Below are 17,757 nucleotides of genomic sequence, written 5' to 3' on the forward strand. Positions count from 1 at the left end.
AGGAGGAATCTTTGGGGAAGGCGGAGGAAGCCCGGGGGATGGGGGTGCTCGCTGAGGGAGAGAAGAGAAGCGACATTCGGGGAGCCAGGATAAGAGCGAGTTAGAACGAGGCGAAGGACGCCTTTTCCAAAGCTCGGTCACTTACGGTTGGTAAACCCTGTGGAAGCGGCGACTGGGTTACCATAGCGACCGCGTCCAACGGGGCGGAGCGGCGCTTCCGGTCGGTGCCTCAGCCACTGCGGCTCGGCTAGAAACGTGATCGCGTCAGGGCAATGACTTCCGGCGGAAGCAGAAAAGGATTCCGAGGTTGGCAGACGGCAGGAGTGGAGTGAACGCCTGTGGCTCTACCAAGTTTGGTAAGTTTGATATCGAGTGAAGCCAGGAGAGAGTACCGGCCTGTGGCTGGGCTACAGAGCCGACTGTGAATGCAGAGGATTTCCGAGTCCCAATTTTGAGGAAGCCCCGGATGTCTCGTTGAGTTCATGGCTGTGGGAAGAGGTTTCCTGGTTCTGGGGCTCCTAGAGGGGTCTTTTCGGTTGCTGGAGGGCTGCCGTATGCTCCAGTGAACAGGTTCAGGAGCTCTTTGCGAGGTCTGAGTGCCTCTCCGATAACCGAGGGACTGTTGCTCTCTACCTGCCGGTGCTGACTGCTAATTTCGCATGTTATTCTTTTAAGGTAATCTGGAAGAAAAGAAGTGAACTGGAGACATTAAGAGGGAATGCTCCCAAATTCATTTTAATTCTTCGTTTTGCTTTTTAAGAATATTTATTCTTTTTGTAAACATTTGTTAAACTCTAGTGTGTTTAGTGAGTACTTACTGTGTGTCGCTTTTACCAAGAGACTAACAGAAATACCTTTCTTAGAGGGTCATCCACCGCTCGGGTTCATCATCGATTTCTATTTTTTTTTATGCTGTTGAATACTCATTAAGATGTAAGCGTATATCATGAAACATTTATCAGGTTTTTCACACTTGTCTGTATACTCATATATGAAATTCTTGGGGCGTCTTAAATGAAAATATATGCTTCAGGTTTGCATTATAATCGTGACTTAATTAAATATTACAGAACTTAGGGAAGCTGTACCTAGTTAATTCTTAGATACACGCAAACCGTAATGAATTGTCATTAATATTTCTGTTCAGTTGATCTGAGAAGGCCCACTTCTTGTTCGAGGGATGATGGCATTTGAGCAGATACCAAAAAAGGATTGGTACAGCATTCTGGAGGCAGACCCATCTGCAAGTGTGTCAGACCTGAAGCAAAAGTATCAAAAACTCATATTAATGGTAAGTCTTTTCTTTCATTTTCTAAATCATAGGGGGAAAATCAGGTTTTTTATGTGACCGGAAATTTAGGTGTCCGTAAAATGAATATGTAATATCAAAGCAGGAATCAAAGTATTAATTTGGTTAACTGAAAGTTTCAGTAATATTGTAAGAGAAAAAGGTTGATTTGAGGTGGGATGGCATGGTGGTTTGGACCAGATCTGAGTCATGCTGATTAAGTTAAAATCCTGATTCTACCCCTAACTAACCTTGAGAACTTGGACAAGTTACTTTCCCCTGTATGTTCCTCAGGGAGGATTAAATGAAGTAATCCATGTAAAATTCCTTGAAGTGTGTCATGTTATAAGCGACATTAGCATCCAGTAGACACTAGCTACATGTGGCTATTATGCACTTGAAACTTGGCTAGTCCAAAATGAGGTGTGCTGTAAGTATAAAACACACATTGGATTTTGAAGACTTAGTACAGAAAAGGAATATAAAATAGTGTAAAAATTTTATGTTGATTAAACGTTGAAGTGATAATATTTTGGATATATTGGCCATTTTGCACATTTTATACACAATATATGTGCATATATTTGCATATACAGTAAATGTATTATCAAAATTGACTTCATCTGCTTTTTAAACATTGCATATGTGGCTTGCATTTATAGTTTTCAGTATATTCTTATTGAATAATACTGACTTAGGCCTGTTAAACACTGTTTTGCACCTGATTCCATTCTTTTGTGAAACGAGTTGTGGTATTTATAATTAGATAGTATCTTTCTAAACTACCATATTAATTTTTTCAGCCTATATTGTAAGGTTTCTTAAGGCAGTAACACTAACTATAGTGGTCTCCAGTTAACTAAGTTTACAAAAAGAGTAGAGGACCATTACTTATATAACATTAGTTGTTTCTCTAGTTTTTATCAAATAGATCTATGAGATTTTTGCCATAACTTAGTGTTTATTGTGAGAGACAGTAGATGTTTCACTGTCAAGAATGTATTATTTATCCCTGCTTTAGGTAATAAGTTGAGCTAAATGATGTTAAGGTTTCTTTTGTCTCAGGATTTTTAAGATTTCTGTCAGTAAAATCAAGTAGACTTTTTTGAAAAATTTCCTAATACTGTATCATCCTTGTGCCTCAGTTAACTGAGAGATGAGACTGGAGAAGTAGACTGGGTTTAGATCATGCAGGGCCTTGTAGGTCATTTGGCATGTAATTTGACAAGAAGCCATTTGCACTTAATATGGTAATGTCTGTCAAATATCAAACAAAGTGAATGAACCATTTTGCATACCCTCTAGTAATATATCAGCGTTCCAGTTGCTCTACATCTTCCCCAATATTTGATGCTATTAGTCTCTTTCAATTAATCTGTTAGAGGTTTTTTAGTTTTGCCACCATTGACATTTTGGGCAGGATAACTGTTATGTGGGGCTGTCCAGTGCATTATAGATGTTTAGCAGCATTCTAGATGCCAGTAACAACTACAAATGTCTCCTGGCTCTAAAAATTGCCAACCTCTGTATCTCATTGAGAACCACTGCACAATCCTCCTGTGTTTATAGTGAAATCTCACTGTGGTTTTATTTTGTATTTCTCTGATGGCTAATGATGTTAAGCTCTTCTTTAATGTGATTTTAGCCATCTGTATAATTTTCTTTTGTGAAGGCTCATTTTAAAAAATTAAATATATTCTTGAACTCGTGTATGTATTGTATGTATTTTCTCTTAGCCTATGGCTTGCCAGCTCATTTTCCTAATGGTGCTTTTTGATGAGAAGTTTTTTGTTTTGGTGAAATATAATTTATCAAATTTTTGTTTTATGATTTGTGCTTTCTGTGTCTTCTCTAATAAGGTTATGAAAATATTCTCCTGTGTTTTCTTCTAGAAGATATATAGTTTGCTTTTACTTTTAGACCTCTGATTTTTATGTATCGTGTGATATAGGAAGTCATGTTTTTGTTTTTCTCTGAGTATGGCTATCCAGTTGTTCCTCATTTATTGAAAAGATTTTCCTCTCTCCATTGGATTGTTTTGGCAAGATGGGTCTATTTTTGGACCCTATTCTGTTGAATATATTTGTTTATCCGTTTACTAATACCTTTTTCTTGATTACTGTAGGTTTATAGTCAGTTTTAAAGTCACATAAAGTTAAATTCTCTAATCTTATTTTTCTTTTCAAATTTATTTTGGTTATTTTAGATTGCTTACATGTACATAGACATTTAGAATCAGCTTATACATTTCTATTAAAAAAATCCTGCTTGAATTTTAATTGTGACTATTGAATATATATCCATTTTAGCAGAATGGACATTTAATAATATTTAACAATACTGAGTCTTCTAATCCATGAATATGTTAGATCTCTCCATAACTTGAGTCATCTTTAATTTCTCAGAAATATTTTAGAACTTTCAGTGTAGTATTACACATTTTTCTTTAGATTTATTTCTAGTTTTTAGAAATGTTTTTGGTAGTTTATTTTTATATACTGATCTTGTATCTCACAGTGTTGGTAATTTGCTTGTCAGTTGTCCTGTAGCTGTTTTTGTAGATTCCTTAGAATTTTATACCAACACAATTATTCCATTTGCAAATGAAGAGAGCTTTAATTCTTTGTAATCTGTATGCCTTTTATTTATTTTTCTTGCTTTAATGCACTAGTTATGTGCTTCTATTACAGTGTTCAACTGAAGTGTGAGAGGAAATATCCTTGCCTTGTTCCTGATTTTAAGGGGGAAACCTTCAATATTTTACTATTAAATAGAGTGTTAGCTGTGTTTTTTAAGATGCCCTTTATCAGGTTGGGGAAATTTTTCCTATTCCTAGCCGCTGAGAGTATTTATCATGAATGGGTATTGAACTTTATTAAATTTTTTTTTTACATTTATTGAAGTTTGCATGTATTAGTTTTCCTTATTTAACCTATTAATATACTGAATTATATTGATTTTTCTTATGTTAAACTTATTTTGCATACCTGGGATAAACAAATCTTACTTGTTCATGAAGTATTGTGTTTTTTATGTATTGCAGGATTCCAGTTGCTGTTCTTTTATGTCTAGGTTCATGGTGTATCCTGGTATAATTTTCTTTTCTTGTATGTCTGTGTCTAAATTTAGTATCATGGTTATGCTGGCTCCATAAAAGAATTGGAAAATGATTCCATTTTCTGTCTTTTCTGAAAAAGTTTGTGTAATATTGCCATTGTTTCTTATTTAAATGTTTAATAGAATTTACTAGGGAAGTCATCTGGGCCTGAAGTTTTCTTTGTGGGAAGTTTTGCAGTTATGAATTTAATTATTTTTGGAGGCTATAGGGCTATTCAGATTTTCTATTTTCTGTTTTGTCAACATAGGTGAATTGTGTTTTTTAAGAATTTGTCCATTTCATTTAAGAAGTCTTATTGTTATAATGTTCATACTATCTTCTTATTCTTCTTTTATTGCTGTAAGTTATGTAGTTATGTTTTCCCTTTGATACTTTATATTGGTAATTTGTGTTTTCTATTTCTTTTTTCCTGATGAGGCTTGCTAGAGGTTTATCTATTTGTTTAATCTTTGCCAAGAACAACTTTTACTTCGTTGATATTTTTATATTGTTTGTCATTTCTCTTCACTTGGTCTCTGCTTTTAATTTTATGATATCCTTTCTTCTACTTACTTGCTTTTATTTGCCTGGTTTATAAATGTAGAAATACGCATCATTGATTGTACACCTGTCTTCTTTTCTTACATACTTACTTAGTCACTTAAAGTTATAAATTTCTCTCTAAGCCAGGAGCGCTGCTTTAGCTACATCCCACAAATTTTTTTTTTTTTTTGCGGTATGCGGGCCTCTCACTGTTGTGGCCTCTTTGTTCCTCTGTTTTGCCTTTCTTAGCATCTTTTGGGTGAATTTTTTTTGGATACTTTATTTCCTCTGTTGAATTTTTAGTTATGCTTCTATTAATATATATTTTTTTTAGTGATTATTCTAGAGATTATAATATGTATCTTTATGTTATCAAATTTACCTTCAAAAAATATTACTTCACAGTGTAAGAACCTCACAACAGTACACTTCCATTTACCACCTTCCTTCCCTTTTCTTCTTGTTTTCATATATTTTATCTCCATATATGCTATGAACTCCATAGTATAATGTTATTATTTTATTTGAAATATTCCTACGCAGTTGTTTCTGATGAGAAGTCAGCTGTAATTCATATCCTCTTTTTAATGTGTCTTTCTCTTTGGTTGCTTTCAGAATTTTTTCTTTATCTTTTGATTTTAGTTGTTTCTCTGGCATGTGCCTAAAATGTGATTACTTTGCATTTATCCTATCTAGGGTTAACTGAGCTTGGATTTTTGGTTGATATCTTTCTTTCTTTGGTTTTGGAATGTTTTCAGCCATTATGTCTTCACATTTTTTTTTTCTACTCCATTCTTCCTCTCTTCTTCATTTGGGATTCTAATTGCATATATATTAGATTGTACTACAGCTATTGGATACTCTGTTCTTTTTTCCCCTAGTCTTTTTTTTTTCTGTTTTTATTTCAGTTTGCATAATTTCTATGAACCTGTGTTCAAGTTCACTGGTTTTATTTTTCCTTCTACTGTGTCCACCTGCTGATAAACTCATTAAAGAAATTCTTACTCTTTATTATATAATTTTTGTATCTTGTATTTCTCCTGTCTCTTTTTATATAGTTTTCATCTCTCTTTCATCTTTTCCTTTCTAGTGTTGTGCACCACTTCCACTAGATACTCTAATACAGTTTTTTTTTTTTTTTTTTTTTAAGTCCCTGTCTGGTAATTCTAACATCTGGGTCATCTCTGGATCTGCTTCTGAAACCTTGCAACTCAGATGGGAATTGAACCCAGCAAAAACTTAGATTGGGACTTGAACCCACGGGCTGGGGCTTGAACCCACTGTCTTTTTTTTTTTTTTTTTTCCGGTACGCGGGCCTCTCACTGTTGTGGCCTCTCCCGTTGCAGAGCACAGGCTCCGGATGTGCAGTCTCAGCGGCCATGGCTCACGGGCCTAGCCGCTCCGCGGCATGTGGGATCCTCCCAGACCGGGGCACAAACCTGCGTCCCCTGCATCGGCAGGTGGACTCTCAACCACTGCGCCACCAGGGAAGCCCAAACCCACTCTTTTAATTGAAATTGCACACCTGGTCTCAGGACTTAATGAAGCTCAGGTTCTTTATGTCTCAGTACAGAAGGAATTCAGTGAGAGGCAAAGTGATAGGTAAGAGGTAGATTTATTGAGAGAGGTACACACTTCATAGCATGTGGGCCATCTCAAAAGGTGAGGGTCCCTGGGAGATACACATACCATGGAGAGAATGTGGTCTGTCTCAAAAGATGAGAGTGACCCCGAAATATGGGGTGGTTAGTGTTTATGGGCTCGGTAATTTCATAGGCTAATAAGTGGGAGGATTATTCCAGCTATTTTGGGGAAGGGCCGGGATTTCCAGGAATTGGGCCACTGCCTACTTTTTGGCCTTTTATGGTTAGCCTCGGAACTGTCATGGCACTGGTGGGTATGTCATTTAGCTTGCTAATGTATTCCAGTAAGCGTATAATGAGGCTCAAGGTCTACTGGAAGTTGAATCTTCTCCATCTTGGGCCTAATTGGTTCTAACCAGTTTTTGTCATATCCTTAACGGCTGTGCTGTTCTTTTAAAAGTTGTGCCCTGCCCGCTTCCCTCCTGTTTCAGTTCTGTATCCTTTCTTGATGATGGACCAAATTCTCTTGCTTCTTTGCATGTCTCATAATTTTTTTATTGAATGTCACAATTGTTTGTAAATGGAAAGTAGAGGCTGAAGTAAAGAATACCTATATTCTCAGGGATGGGCATGCCCCTTCTTTGTAAGGCAACTTGTGTGGCAGTCTAAGGCAGTCTGGTCTGTAATTGAGCTGAGTTTCTTTGCTTGCTGTTGCTTTCATGATCCATTTCACCATAGGCTTCAAATGGTTTGAGCAGGATCAGAACTGCCCCTGTAGCAGAACTTGAGATCTGAGTCCCATCAGGATTTGTCTCAGCTCTCCTGCCCTGTCCTTGGACTGCAGCAGGTCCCCTGCATGTTAGGAGTGGTCTGTCTCAGTTTTCCTGTTCTTCCCTTAGCTGTGGATCACTCTGCCTGGTACTCAGTGTGAAGTCTGGATTCCTTAGAGGGTTTCTGTCACTGCTCCAGTCCTGCCTTGACTTGAGTAAGCCACTTGTGCGGGTGCTTCGTGGGTGACTTTTGGCTCTCCTGCCCTGTGTCTATTCTTACTTGTGAACACTTGGCAGAGGCCTATAGGATAGAGTTGGTGGGTGGGTGCAGAATCTATATTGTGTTTGGAGGGCAAAGGATTCTAAATTGTCGTGCCAGTCTACACTTGGCCTTTAAAATTAAAGTTCCTTTTCTTCTTATCTGTGTCAACATTGGTTTCCTGCTCCTACTGCTGTTCCAAAGGTAAGAACAGTGTTGGATTTTTTTTCTCTTCTGGGGAGGGTCGTTTCATTTGGATTTGGGTTCATTAGGTTTCTTTGAGTCCTCAGCTCCCTATTTAAAGAAACGATTGAATTTGTAGAATCTGGCTTGTTCTCCTGAATTATTCCTATCTGCATTAAAATGTGCCATTATTTCTCCTATCTTTGGAAAAAAAAACCTTTTTTCTCAACCCATTTCTGCCACCTCTTGCCCCAACTTTGTTGTTCTTTGCAGCAAAAACTGTTTCCAAAAGTTGCCTCTGCTTCCTTTTTCCAATCTCTCTCTTAAACCTACTCCAGTGAGGCCTTGTTCCTGCCACAGCTCTCTCTCCCTGGTCCACTGTGCCCCTTCCCCTACCTCACCTGATTAACTCTACTTATTGTTTCAAAATTGTCTTAATTGTAACCCCTGCCTCCCCTTCTCTCTGCCATGCCTCCCTTCCTCTTGGGTACCCTCCCCTAGTAAAAGTGCATTTAATGTTATTTCTCTAAGAGAGGTATAGCTGGCAGGTGAGGAGAATGAGGGTAGCTGGAGTGTGATTAAAGGTTTTTTCCTGCTTTTCCTTTTAGAAGATGGAGAGACTTGAGCATGTTTAAATTTAATGGGAAGTAGCCAAGAGAAAGCTTGGGATTTAAGTTGTAGGGGAGAGAGGATAACTGACAGATGTCAGAAGGGAATGGCATCTGAAGCATAGGTGGAAGGATTCCCTTTAGGTAAGAGAAGGGAGGGCTCTGTCTCTATTGTTATAGGAGAGAAGGAAAGTTGGATCCAAGAACTGGTTCATTTGTCAGTTTGGTAGCAGGAGGATGATGAGCTCTCATTTGGTGGTTTCTTTTTTACTCTGTGAAGGAGAAAACAGAGTTATCTGTTGAAAGAGGAAGTGGAGCAGCAAATTATAGGAGAGAGAATTCCAACTAGCGTTATTCTGGGAAGGTTCCCTATAAGTAGCTGAGTGTGCTGATAGCAGCAGGAAGTCTCAGCCAACAACTAACTGTGCAGAAGGCAACCAGACCTATAAAGTGGCATTAAAACAATCAGCGTAATATCTTGGCCTCCTTTAGCCTGGGTCACGGTGCCTTTGGTCCCTATTTACAGCTTAGTATGATAATTTATATTCAGAATTAATGGCCATAGGTTAAATTATGTTCAGTGTATTCTGTTTAAGAAGGCAAGGAAGTATGTGGTAGTAAGTATATAATTAGTAGCATGTATATAGTACTTTATACTAGTTTATACTTTACAGTTTACAAATGCTTTTATATCTTTTCTGGTTTTATCCTCTCAGCAGTCCTGTAAGCTAGGTAATATTATCTTCATATTTGCAGTTGAGAAAACCAAGGCTTAGTTATAGTTCAGTGATTTGTCTGAAATACACAATTAGTAAAGTGTAAAACCTAGGCTTGATGACATATCCTCTGCCCCCTAGACTCTCTCCCATTATATCAGACTTCTCATAATTGCCATCCAGAAGGGTTTACAGTTGTTTAAAGGCATAATTTTCAGTTTTCTGGATTTCAGTGGAACACCTCATTCATGTACAGTTAATGAAGTAGTATAGTTTAAAGTTCATAAGCTTTCTTTCCAATTTGAATTACCATATATTTTCTTAGTCTGTTTTTCAACAATGTCACAGAACAGTTGGAGAATAAAATTACATTTGACAAATACTATTCTGTATCTAATTTTGTAAAAAGGCACATTTATTACATGTACTTTTCCAAGTTCAGAAGACTTTGAATTTAACACCTCCTACATAATTAGTTGTTGGGATAAAATATTGCTAAATCGCAGGCTGCTAAGTTTACAGTACATGTTGATTTAGTGAATACTGTTTCCTTATTTCAGTTTTTGTAAACGTAGTACTTACTCAAGGTCATGATTCTGAAAAAATTCTTATTAACGAATTGAGATCTTTTAGAATGCTTTAAAGATACATATAAACGTAAAGTGCCGAATTAGCTCGAAAGACATTTATTTCACATACCATTAAGTCTGTTGCCTAATAAATTACTATATAAAAATAAAGGTAATTAAATCAGCATTTCCCAGCAGCATTTTATTAATAGGGACTTTCTTAATAAAAGCACATTGTTGTTCTTTTTTTATGAATCAATTTTTAAACTATTTTTTAGTTTTTTTTTTTAATGTATGTTGAATGATAATTCATTGCTTTGAAATGGTCTAGGGTCAAGAATGATTAGTTATATTATTCCCATATTTTTTACAGTTATGCATGTGAAAATTGCTGTTAACTGAGGATAAAGCTTCTCCCCAAAAGCTTTGTCACATTGAAAATTGGGGGTCTTTTCCCATTGATGCTGATAATATTACAGGATACCTTTCAACTGCAAAAGAATTATTGTGTTGGAAAAGTGTATGCTGCTCTTACAATATGTTCCATAATCTTAAAGAAAATCCGTGTAATTTGAGGCAGAAGTTTGCAGTATGCTCATATTCTTAATGTTGGAAGGATATAAGTGCCTTTAACACTTATGTGGGCATTCAGAGGTTCTATTTTGATTACAAGTGATTATATATATATAGATTAGCATTAAGTTTGTTATGTAATACATTTTAGCATCTTGAAAAGGAAAGTAAAAAGGGTTACTGTGCTATAGGGGGGAAAATACCACATCAGCAAAGAAGGGAACTAAGAACAATTCTTTAAACAGGTCTTTTGACAACACTGCAAAGTGATGTGATCTTGATCATAGGAAAAGTACTTAGGCATTAAGAGAAACTTTCTGAAAAAATCTGGGAGTGTTGTAAGTAAAAATCAGAAGAGTGTAACTTGTCTTGTAATGAACATTAAGATTTTTGTTAATGTCGTTAACTAGCTGTCATCTTGGTGTCATACAGGGTGCAAGGTATTTAACAATAAATTACTTTTGTATGAACTATTCTCTTCCATGATAAGAATGGTAGGAATGACATTTTAAGTGAACATTAAGTAATAATTTTAGCTACTACACAACACTGTGTATCAGACACTCTTCTAATCACTTTATGTGCATTTATTTATTTAACTCTGTAAAGCGAGATATTATTATCCCTGGAAACTCAGACTCAGAAATTAAGTAACACTCTGGTTAGTGGCAAGAAATTATGACACACTCTATATATGCTTTGAAAACTGGGAAAGTAAAAAGGTAAGAGTTACTTTTTTCTTAATCTTTCAGTTTTTTCTTAATCTTTCTACTGCATATATACAGCAATGACAGATTGTATCTTTAGAGGAAAGGTAGCATTTATGTTAAAGGTGCAGAATAGTGAAGGGTTAAAAATGTGGGCTCTGGAGATAACTTCCTGGGTTTGAATTCTGACTGCCACATAGTAGTTCTGTGACTCTGAGCCAGCTCTATAATTTAGGAGCTTGTTTCCTTATCTGCACAATAGATGTGAATCATTATTTATTCATAACACATATTGAATACCTACTATGTGCCAGCCCTGTTCTAGGCATTTAGTAACTAAATATCTATTTCATAGGGAAGTTGGAAGGATTTAAATGAGCTATACACATAAAGTATTTAAAACAATGCTTGGCACATAGTAAATGCTCAGTTATTTTATAGTTGTATGTAATAATTCAGTATCGGGAGGTTGACACTTTTCTGGTTTTTTCCAACACAGTGAAAATAACACTTTAACCTTTTTTAATGGCTTAAGGGTCATCATTGTCAATATAGATTTTTGTACTGTGAAAATACAGACATAGATGTTTGGGAAGATAGTGAAAAATGTCAAATGTCAGCTTGTTTTTTTATCTCTTAAAGTGAAGATGAAGAATTTATATCTGTACATGGCTGCGTATTTACAGGACTGATTAATCAGTCAGTGAAAGCACCTTTCTCCCAGATAGGACTAGCATTGTCATTTTCACCCTCTTTTGACTGTCAGCATTCTCTAAAACTTTATTTCTAGACCATAACAACATTGTACCAAGTTGGCCTTCTTGCCAACTTCAATTTTTATTAAATCCTTGTTCGTTGATGGTATATCAGAAAGAATTCCTCCTCCTTTTGGGAATTTGTGCCTCTGTTTTTTGACCTTTTTTCCCCAGTTTTATTGAGAAATAGTTGATATACATCATTGTGTAAGTTTCAGGTATACAGCATGATGGTTTGATTTAAATATATTGTAAAATGACTACCACAATAGGTTCAGCTAACATGCATCTTCCCATAAGAGTACAATAAGAAGAAAAGAAAAAAGCAAAAAAATTTTCTCCTTGTGATGAGAACTCTTAGGATTTACGCTCTTAACGACTTTCCTGTATCTCACATAGCAGTGTGTTAGCTATAGTCATCATGTTGTACATTACATCCCTAGTACTTACTTTAATCTTATAACTGGGGGTTTGTAACTCTTTGACAACTTTCTTCCAGTTCCCCTCCCTCACCTTCTTCCTCTGGTAACCACAAATTTGTTTTCTATGAATTCATTTTTTTTTTTAAGATTTCACATATAAGTGAGATCATACAGTATTTGTCTCTGTCTGACTTACTTCACTTAGCATAATGTCTTCAGGGTTCATCCATGCTGTTGCAAATGGTAGGATTCCCTTACATTTTATGGCTGAATAATATTCTATTGGAGACATATGCACAACTTTATCTGTTCATCCATTGATGGACACTTAGATTGCTTCCATGTCTTGGCTATCGTAAATGATGGTATGGATGCTATTCTACACCAAAACCCTAAGATTTGGCTGTTCCCACTAGAAGACACTTTAATACACATGACCCAGATTTTCTTTGAATTCAGTGCTACTACAGAGATAGATAACACTAAAAATAAATCTTTAAGTAGCTGGTTGAGGTTGGTGGAGGGGATTGACTACAGAGGGGCATGAGGAAGCCTGGAGGTGATAGAACTGTTCTGTATCTTGATTTTGGTGGGTCTTACATGACTATATACAGTTATTAAAATTCATCAAGCCATAAGTTGAAATGGGTACATTTTACTGTATGTAAATTATTCCTCAATGAAAAAGGAAACAAAATGAATCTTTAAAGGTATGAGGTAGAAAATCTCTTATAATGGATTACATTTCTCATGAAATATTTCTGTAAGATTCTTTATTTTGAATAATGTCTTAGGACACAAGTTGAATCATTGAAATGAGCAGAAAATTGTTAAAAATTTTTATTTCTAATTTTGACTGTTTCCTTAGGGTAAAGATTTTGATTTTACAGTTAATAGATTAGCTAACCTAAGGTAAGCTTATACTTCTGATACTTTATTTCATTGTAGATCTAAAACAGTGAAATGAATCATCAAAAAAAATTCTTTTGATGCAAAAAAATTTGGTGAAAAAAAATTTTTGATGAACCATGACTAGTTTAGATGACACTTGAAAACTGAATTGATTACATTTTCAATCATGAAACATCATTTTGTTTTGTATTATTTAAGATTCTTTTTTTTTTTTTTTTTTTTTTTGTGGTATGCGGGCCTCCCTCTGCTGCGGCCTCTCCCGTTGCGGAGCACAGGCTCCGGACGTGCAGGCTCAGCGGCCATGGCTCACGGGCCCAGCCGCTCCGAGGCATGTGGGATCCTCCCAGACCGGGGCGCGAACCCGGTTCCCCTGCATCAGCAGGCGGACGCGCAACCACTGCGCCACCAGCGAAGCCCTAAGCTTCTTTTTTGCAATCAATAAAAAACAACTCCTGCCAAGCACAAAGATGGCTATTAGAAGAGTTTTGTGGGGCTCAGAGAATTGATAGAAGGCTGAAGGCTCATGTCTAAGAGAAACAAACCAAGGGGACTGCAAAGGGTTTTAAAAAAAAAGGAACCAGGATGCATAGCATCTGTTTCACAACTGGGGCAGCCTGGTCAGGGCACCATTGCTATTACCTCTACTGCCACCATTGCTATGAAGAGCTTCTGACTGCCCTGGTAAAAATTCAGAGTTTCAGGAGAGGGCTCTGTTCTGGCAGACAAACTTTAGCTGTGGAAGACCACACACAATTTGAGAGAGGTCATTCCTCAATAGTATGTGAGGAAATTGAGAAGAAAGGATGCCAAGCACTGCATAAAGTCGGGGGTCTTGCTATGTGAATAAATTCAAGAACAGTTATCCTATCCTCCATCTTAAACCCAGCAACCTATAACTTACTGCTCAAGTAAATTTGGTTAAGTTGCTAAATTAAAGTAACATGAACTCTTTCAGAGTGTTGTATTAGCAGATGGGTTTTCTAAAGCATTTCCTTAGTTGTTTAGTAATGTTACCAGTACATTCTTCCTTCTAATGACATGGCTTAATTTGAGATGCCAAAACTACTCTTTAGAAAATGTACAGCAATCATTTAATCATATTAGCTCAAAAAATCCTTTTTGGTTAGAATATAGATGCAAATATAGGTTTTAATCTTTTCAGTGAGGCCTCCTCTTATGTAAATCATAAATACATAAAGTATGGTATGTTTCGGTACTATTTCTTAAAGTGTGGTACACTTTATTGATGATATATGCAAAAATAATTTTAAATGGTATGCAGGTGAACAATTTTTATGTAAGTAGTTATATTTTTACTATAAAATATTTATACATATATATATATCACAGCAGATACTTGGTTTTAGAATGAAGCTGAGTAATAAAAATGAGTTAAAGTCTGTTTACCAAAAAAAGTAAAGAAGAATATTAATAGTATGAGAATATGGCAAAAATCTTAAAGATGGTATAAGGATGACTGAAGTTTGGAAATCCCTAGTCTATACTACAGACCCAGGAGTCACATTCAGGCAGAACAGAGCTTAGGATTTTTTTTTATTTAACTATGTAAAATATTAAGAAAACTGAGACACAGGTCTGGGCTCAGGAATCCATTTTTATGCTTTGAGGTTAGCACAGTTTTAAACTTTCCTCCATTTGTAGATGGTAGCAAGGCTTCTATCGTGGGTCTAATAGTATACTTCTTACACAGTAGGGCAATAGTATGAGCACTGCACTGTTTTGTCCTGAATAGATATAATTGTGATATGTATATATTTTCTTTAGGAAGGCAGGGGACTGTGTCATATTTCAGAAGAAAAATTATTTTAGCAAATGAATGAAATAAAAGACTTAGCACAGAGAGTTACTTTTCAGCTCTGTAGATATTGTTACTCATCATGTAATACTGTAAAATTTTGGAAAGCCTGTATTTTTCTAAATTAGAAAAAAAAAGGAAATCTCAAAAGGCGATTAGCTTTATTAGGTTGATTGGTGACTCAATTCATCATGTTTTTGGTGTTTTGTTATTCCTTTACTGTGAATTGTTGAGGTTTATAGGACTGTTATGTTTCTTTGTTGAGTATCTCTACGTGGAGTATCTCCATGCTGTTGCCCTGTTGTTGAACCAACCCCATTTCTCCCATCTTCACTGTGTCTGTTTTCTATTATTATTTTTCTTTGAACTGTTTCTCATTGCTTCTCTTGCTTCTTCTCATCTTTAGTCATTATTTCTCTTATCTTTTCTTTCTGTTGCCTTTGAATTTTTGTCTCTTTTCTCTCCTTTTGCTATTGTTTCTCCATGCATCTTTGTCATAATTGGTTTCCAAAGGCCATTGCCAATTCATGGATATGTGTCCTTCTGATTAATGAGCTTTGGGGGCTGATATTATCTTCATTTATTGATTCTCCTGGATTTTTGTTGATGTGCTTGGAGACTTTTTTTTGGAACTTTCTGGCTCATGACTCTTACAAGTATGGGTAAGTATGAGCATTATTGCATGTTGTTTCTAAGAAGGCATGTAGTCTAAAGCATGACTTCTCTTTAGAAGTTTGTGGTATAGTAGAGTCAGGGGCAGAGAATGCTCAGGAAATTGATGAGAGCCAGTGTCCTGGCCCAAGAGCTATAGTAGAGTATGAGGCTGGGAATGTCGGTTGTAAGTCAAATTGTATAGGGGTTTGAATATAGGCTGTAGAGTTTAAACTTTATTCTGCAAGTCCTAAGGATATTTTTGAACAAGATTAGACATATATTTTAGCAGGTAATATTGATAACTGTAAATAAGATATGTTAGAGTGGAGAGAAACTTGAGGCAGAGAGAACATTGCCTTTGTAACAATTACACCAAGAGGCAATGAGGACTTGAACCGTTGCATTCGTATTGAGAGTAGAAAGGAAGAGATGAAAGAGAATATGGACGTAGGTTTGTGATGGATTGAATATGTCAGGAAATGGGGGGTTGAAAATGAATTTGTGATTTTGAAGTTAAGACACAGTAGGTAGGTGGTGTTCTTAACTAAGGTAAGGAACAGAGGAAGAAGAAGTTTTCTGGGAAAAGATGTTTGGTTCATTAAAAAGCAAGTGGAGTGGGATGTGTCTGTGGAATAGCCATGTGAAGATTTCCAGTTGGCAAGTGGCAGTGCAGATAGAACTCGAGAAGTCGGGGTTAAAAGCCATGCATTGAGCTTTGCCTCCATGAGATTACCCTATGGTCAAGGGGGCTGGAGATATAATGTGTTATATAGCTTCCTAGGACAGAACCTTAGGGAATAGCTCTTCACTAAGAATGAAAAGGAGTGGCCAGAGATAATAGGAGTCTCACCAGAAGAGCGGGGGTGTTAACTGAAACCAAGGAAAAGAGATGGTGTGGCCAACAGTTGCAGATATTGTTGGGGGGCCAGGAAGGCTGCCAACTGAAACAGAGTCTGTTGGATGTAGCAACTAGAAACATTGGCAACCCTGAGTGCTAAGCAACTCAGAATTGCAGCTGAAATTGGAGAGAATTAGTAGTCTTTCTTACAGGACAAATCGAATATAACCACCTGTGACCCTTGGAATATGAATTTATTAACAGCCTTGGCTGAATGTTTTAAAAATTGAAAACAATTTTGTGAATTAGCTACACTGTTTAAGAGAATACATAACCACTACTATATTCAGTGTTATATGGCAAATATATCTCAGTAAAGCTGGGAGGGAAAAAGTTCATCTTCCCTTACCCTTCCCATTTTCACTAAAATTGTGCCAGGCAAGCTAAGATATGTCTTAAGTCACAAACTATGGGCCAGCATTTCATCTGTTAAAAAAATGAGTTGCTTATACTGTGTTACTTTCTAAAGCCAGCTCTAAAATTTGTTTCTTCTATTTTTTCCTTTTATTATGTCTTTTGTTGTCATCTGGTTGACTCCTCATATCTAAGAACTCTTTTCCTTGTTTACCATACTGGAAGTAACTTTGTTTTGGCGATTCAAGATTGTTTTGTTGACTCATAACACATACACTCTAGACAACAAATAGTGGTAATTGAGAAGGCTGTGGTGATGTGTCTCTAGTTTGCCATGTGTTTAAGATAAAAATATTCCCTTCACAGGTTTGCCTAAAATTCTATTACTGATAATCCTTTTAAAGTTTAACCTGGGTGTAAATGGTTCACAGTTTGCTTTTGCAGAAAGTGAAAAAAAGAAATCTTAAAATAACTTTCTAATTATGATCTGACTTGTCTAGCTGATAGGAAATCCATGAAGGGGTAGTTAGAGCATTGTTTTATTTGTCTCATAGTCTGGCTTAAAAGAATCATAGAATTTCAGAGACTAACTAAAAGAAATATAGAATGTCAGAACATAAAGGAACCTTTATTGCAGAAGACTTAGACTGGGAAAATGAAAGTATTGAGCACAGAAAGGTAGAACAAAGATACTAAATATTCAAAATTAAATAATAGGATAAAGTTGTAAACCAAAAATCATTTTCAAATCTTGTGTAAAATAAAAATGGGCAGAAGACCTAAATAGACGTTTCTCCAAAGAAGATATACAGATTGCCAACAAACACATGAAAGAATGCTCAACATCATTAATCATTAGAGAAATGCAAGTCAAAACTACAATGAGATATCTCACACCAGTCAGAATGGCCATCATCAAAAAATCTAGAAACAATAAATGCTGGAGAGGGTGTGAAGAAAGGGAACACTTTTGCACTGCTGGTGGGAATGTAAATTGATACAGCCACTATGGAGAACAGTATGGAGGTTCCTTAAAAAACTACAAATAGA

General features: G+C 36.2%; 1 protein-coding gene across 3 annotated transcripts in view; it reads left to right on the plus strand.

Moving 5' to 3' along the window:
- The first annotated feature begins 273 nt into the window (after positions 1 to 273).
- The window catches only part of DNAJC24 (DnaJ heat shock protein family (Hsp40) member C24), a 63,992-nt gene continuing 46,508 nt past the window's right edge, over positions 274 to 17,757 (plus strand). Inside the window, exons 1-2 of one of the 3 annotated variants that reach the window (XM_024118745.2) lie at positions 274 to 356; positions 1,148 to 1,291. In XM_024118745.2, coding sequence (XP_023974513.1) covers positions 1,181 to 1,291 — 111 coding nt within the window. In that variant the 5' untranslated portion in view covers positions 274 to 356; positions 1,148 to 1,180. Of the gene's footprint in view, positions 357 to 391; positions 676 to 1,147; positions 1,292 to 17,757 lie in introns of those variants that run through there. The other 2 variants (XM_024118746.3, XM_055091473.1) reach the window with 2 other exon arrangements.

The sequence above is a fragment of the Physeter macrocephalus genome, chromosome 16, assembly GCF_002837175.3.
Source record: "Physeter macrocephalus isolate SW-GA chromosome 16, ASM283717v5, whole genome shotgun sequence".
Taxonomy (NCBI): Eukaryota; Metazoa; Chordata; class Mammalia; order Artiodactyla; family Physeteridae; genus Physeter; species Physeter macrocephalus.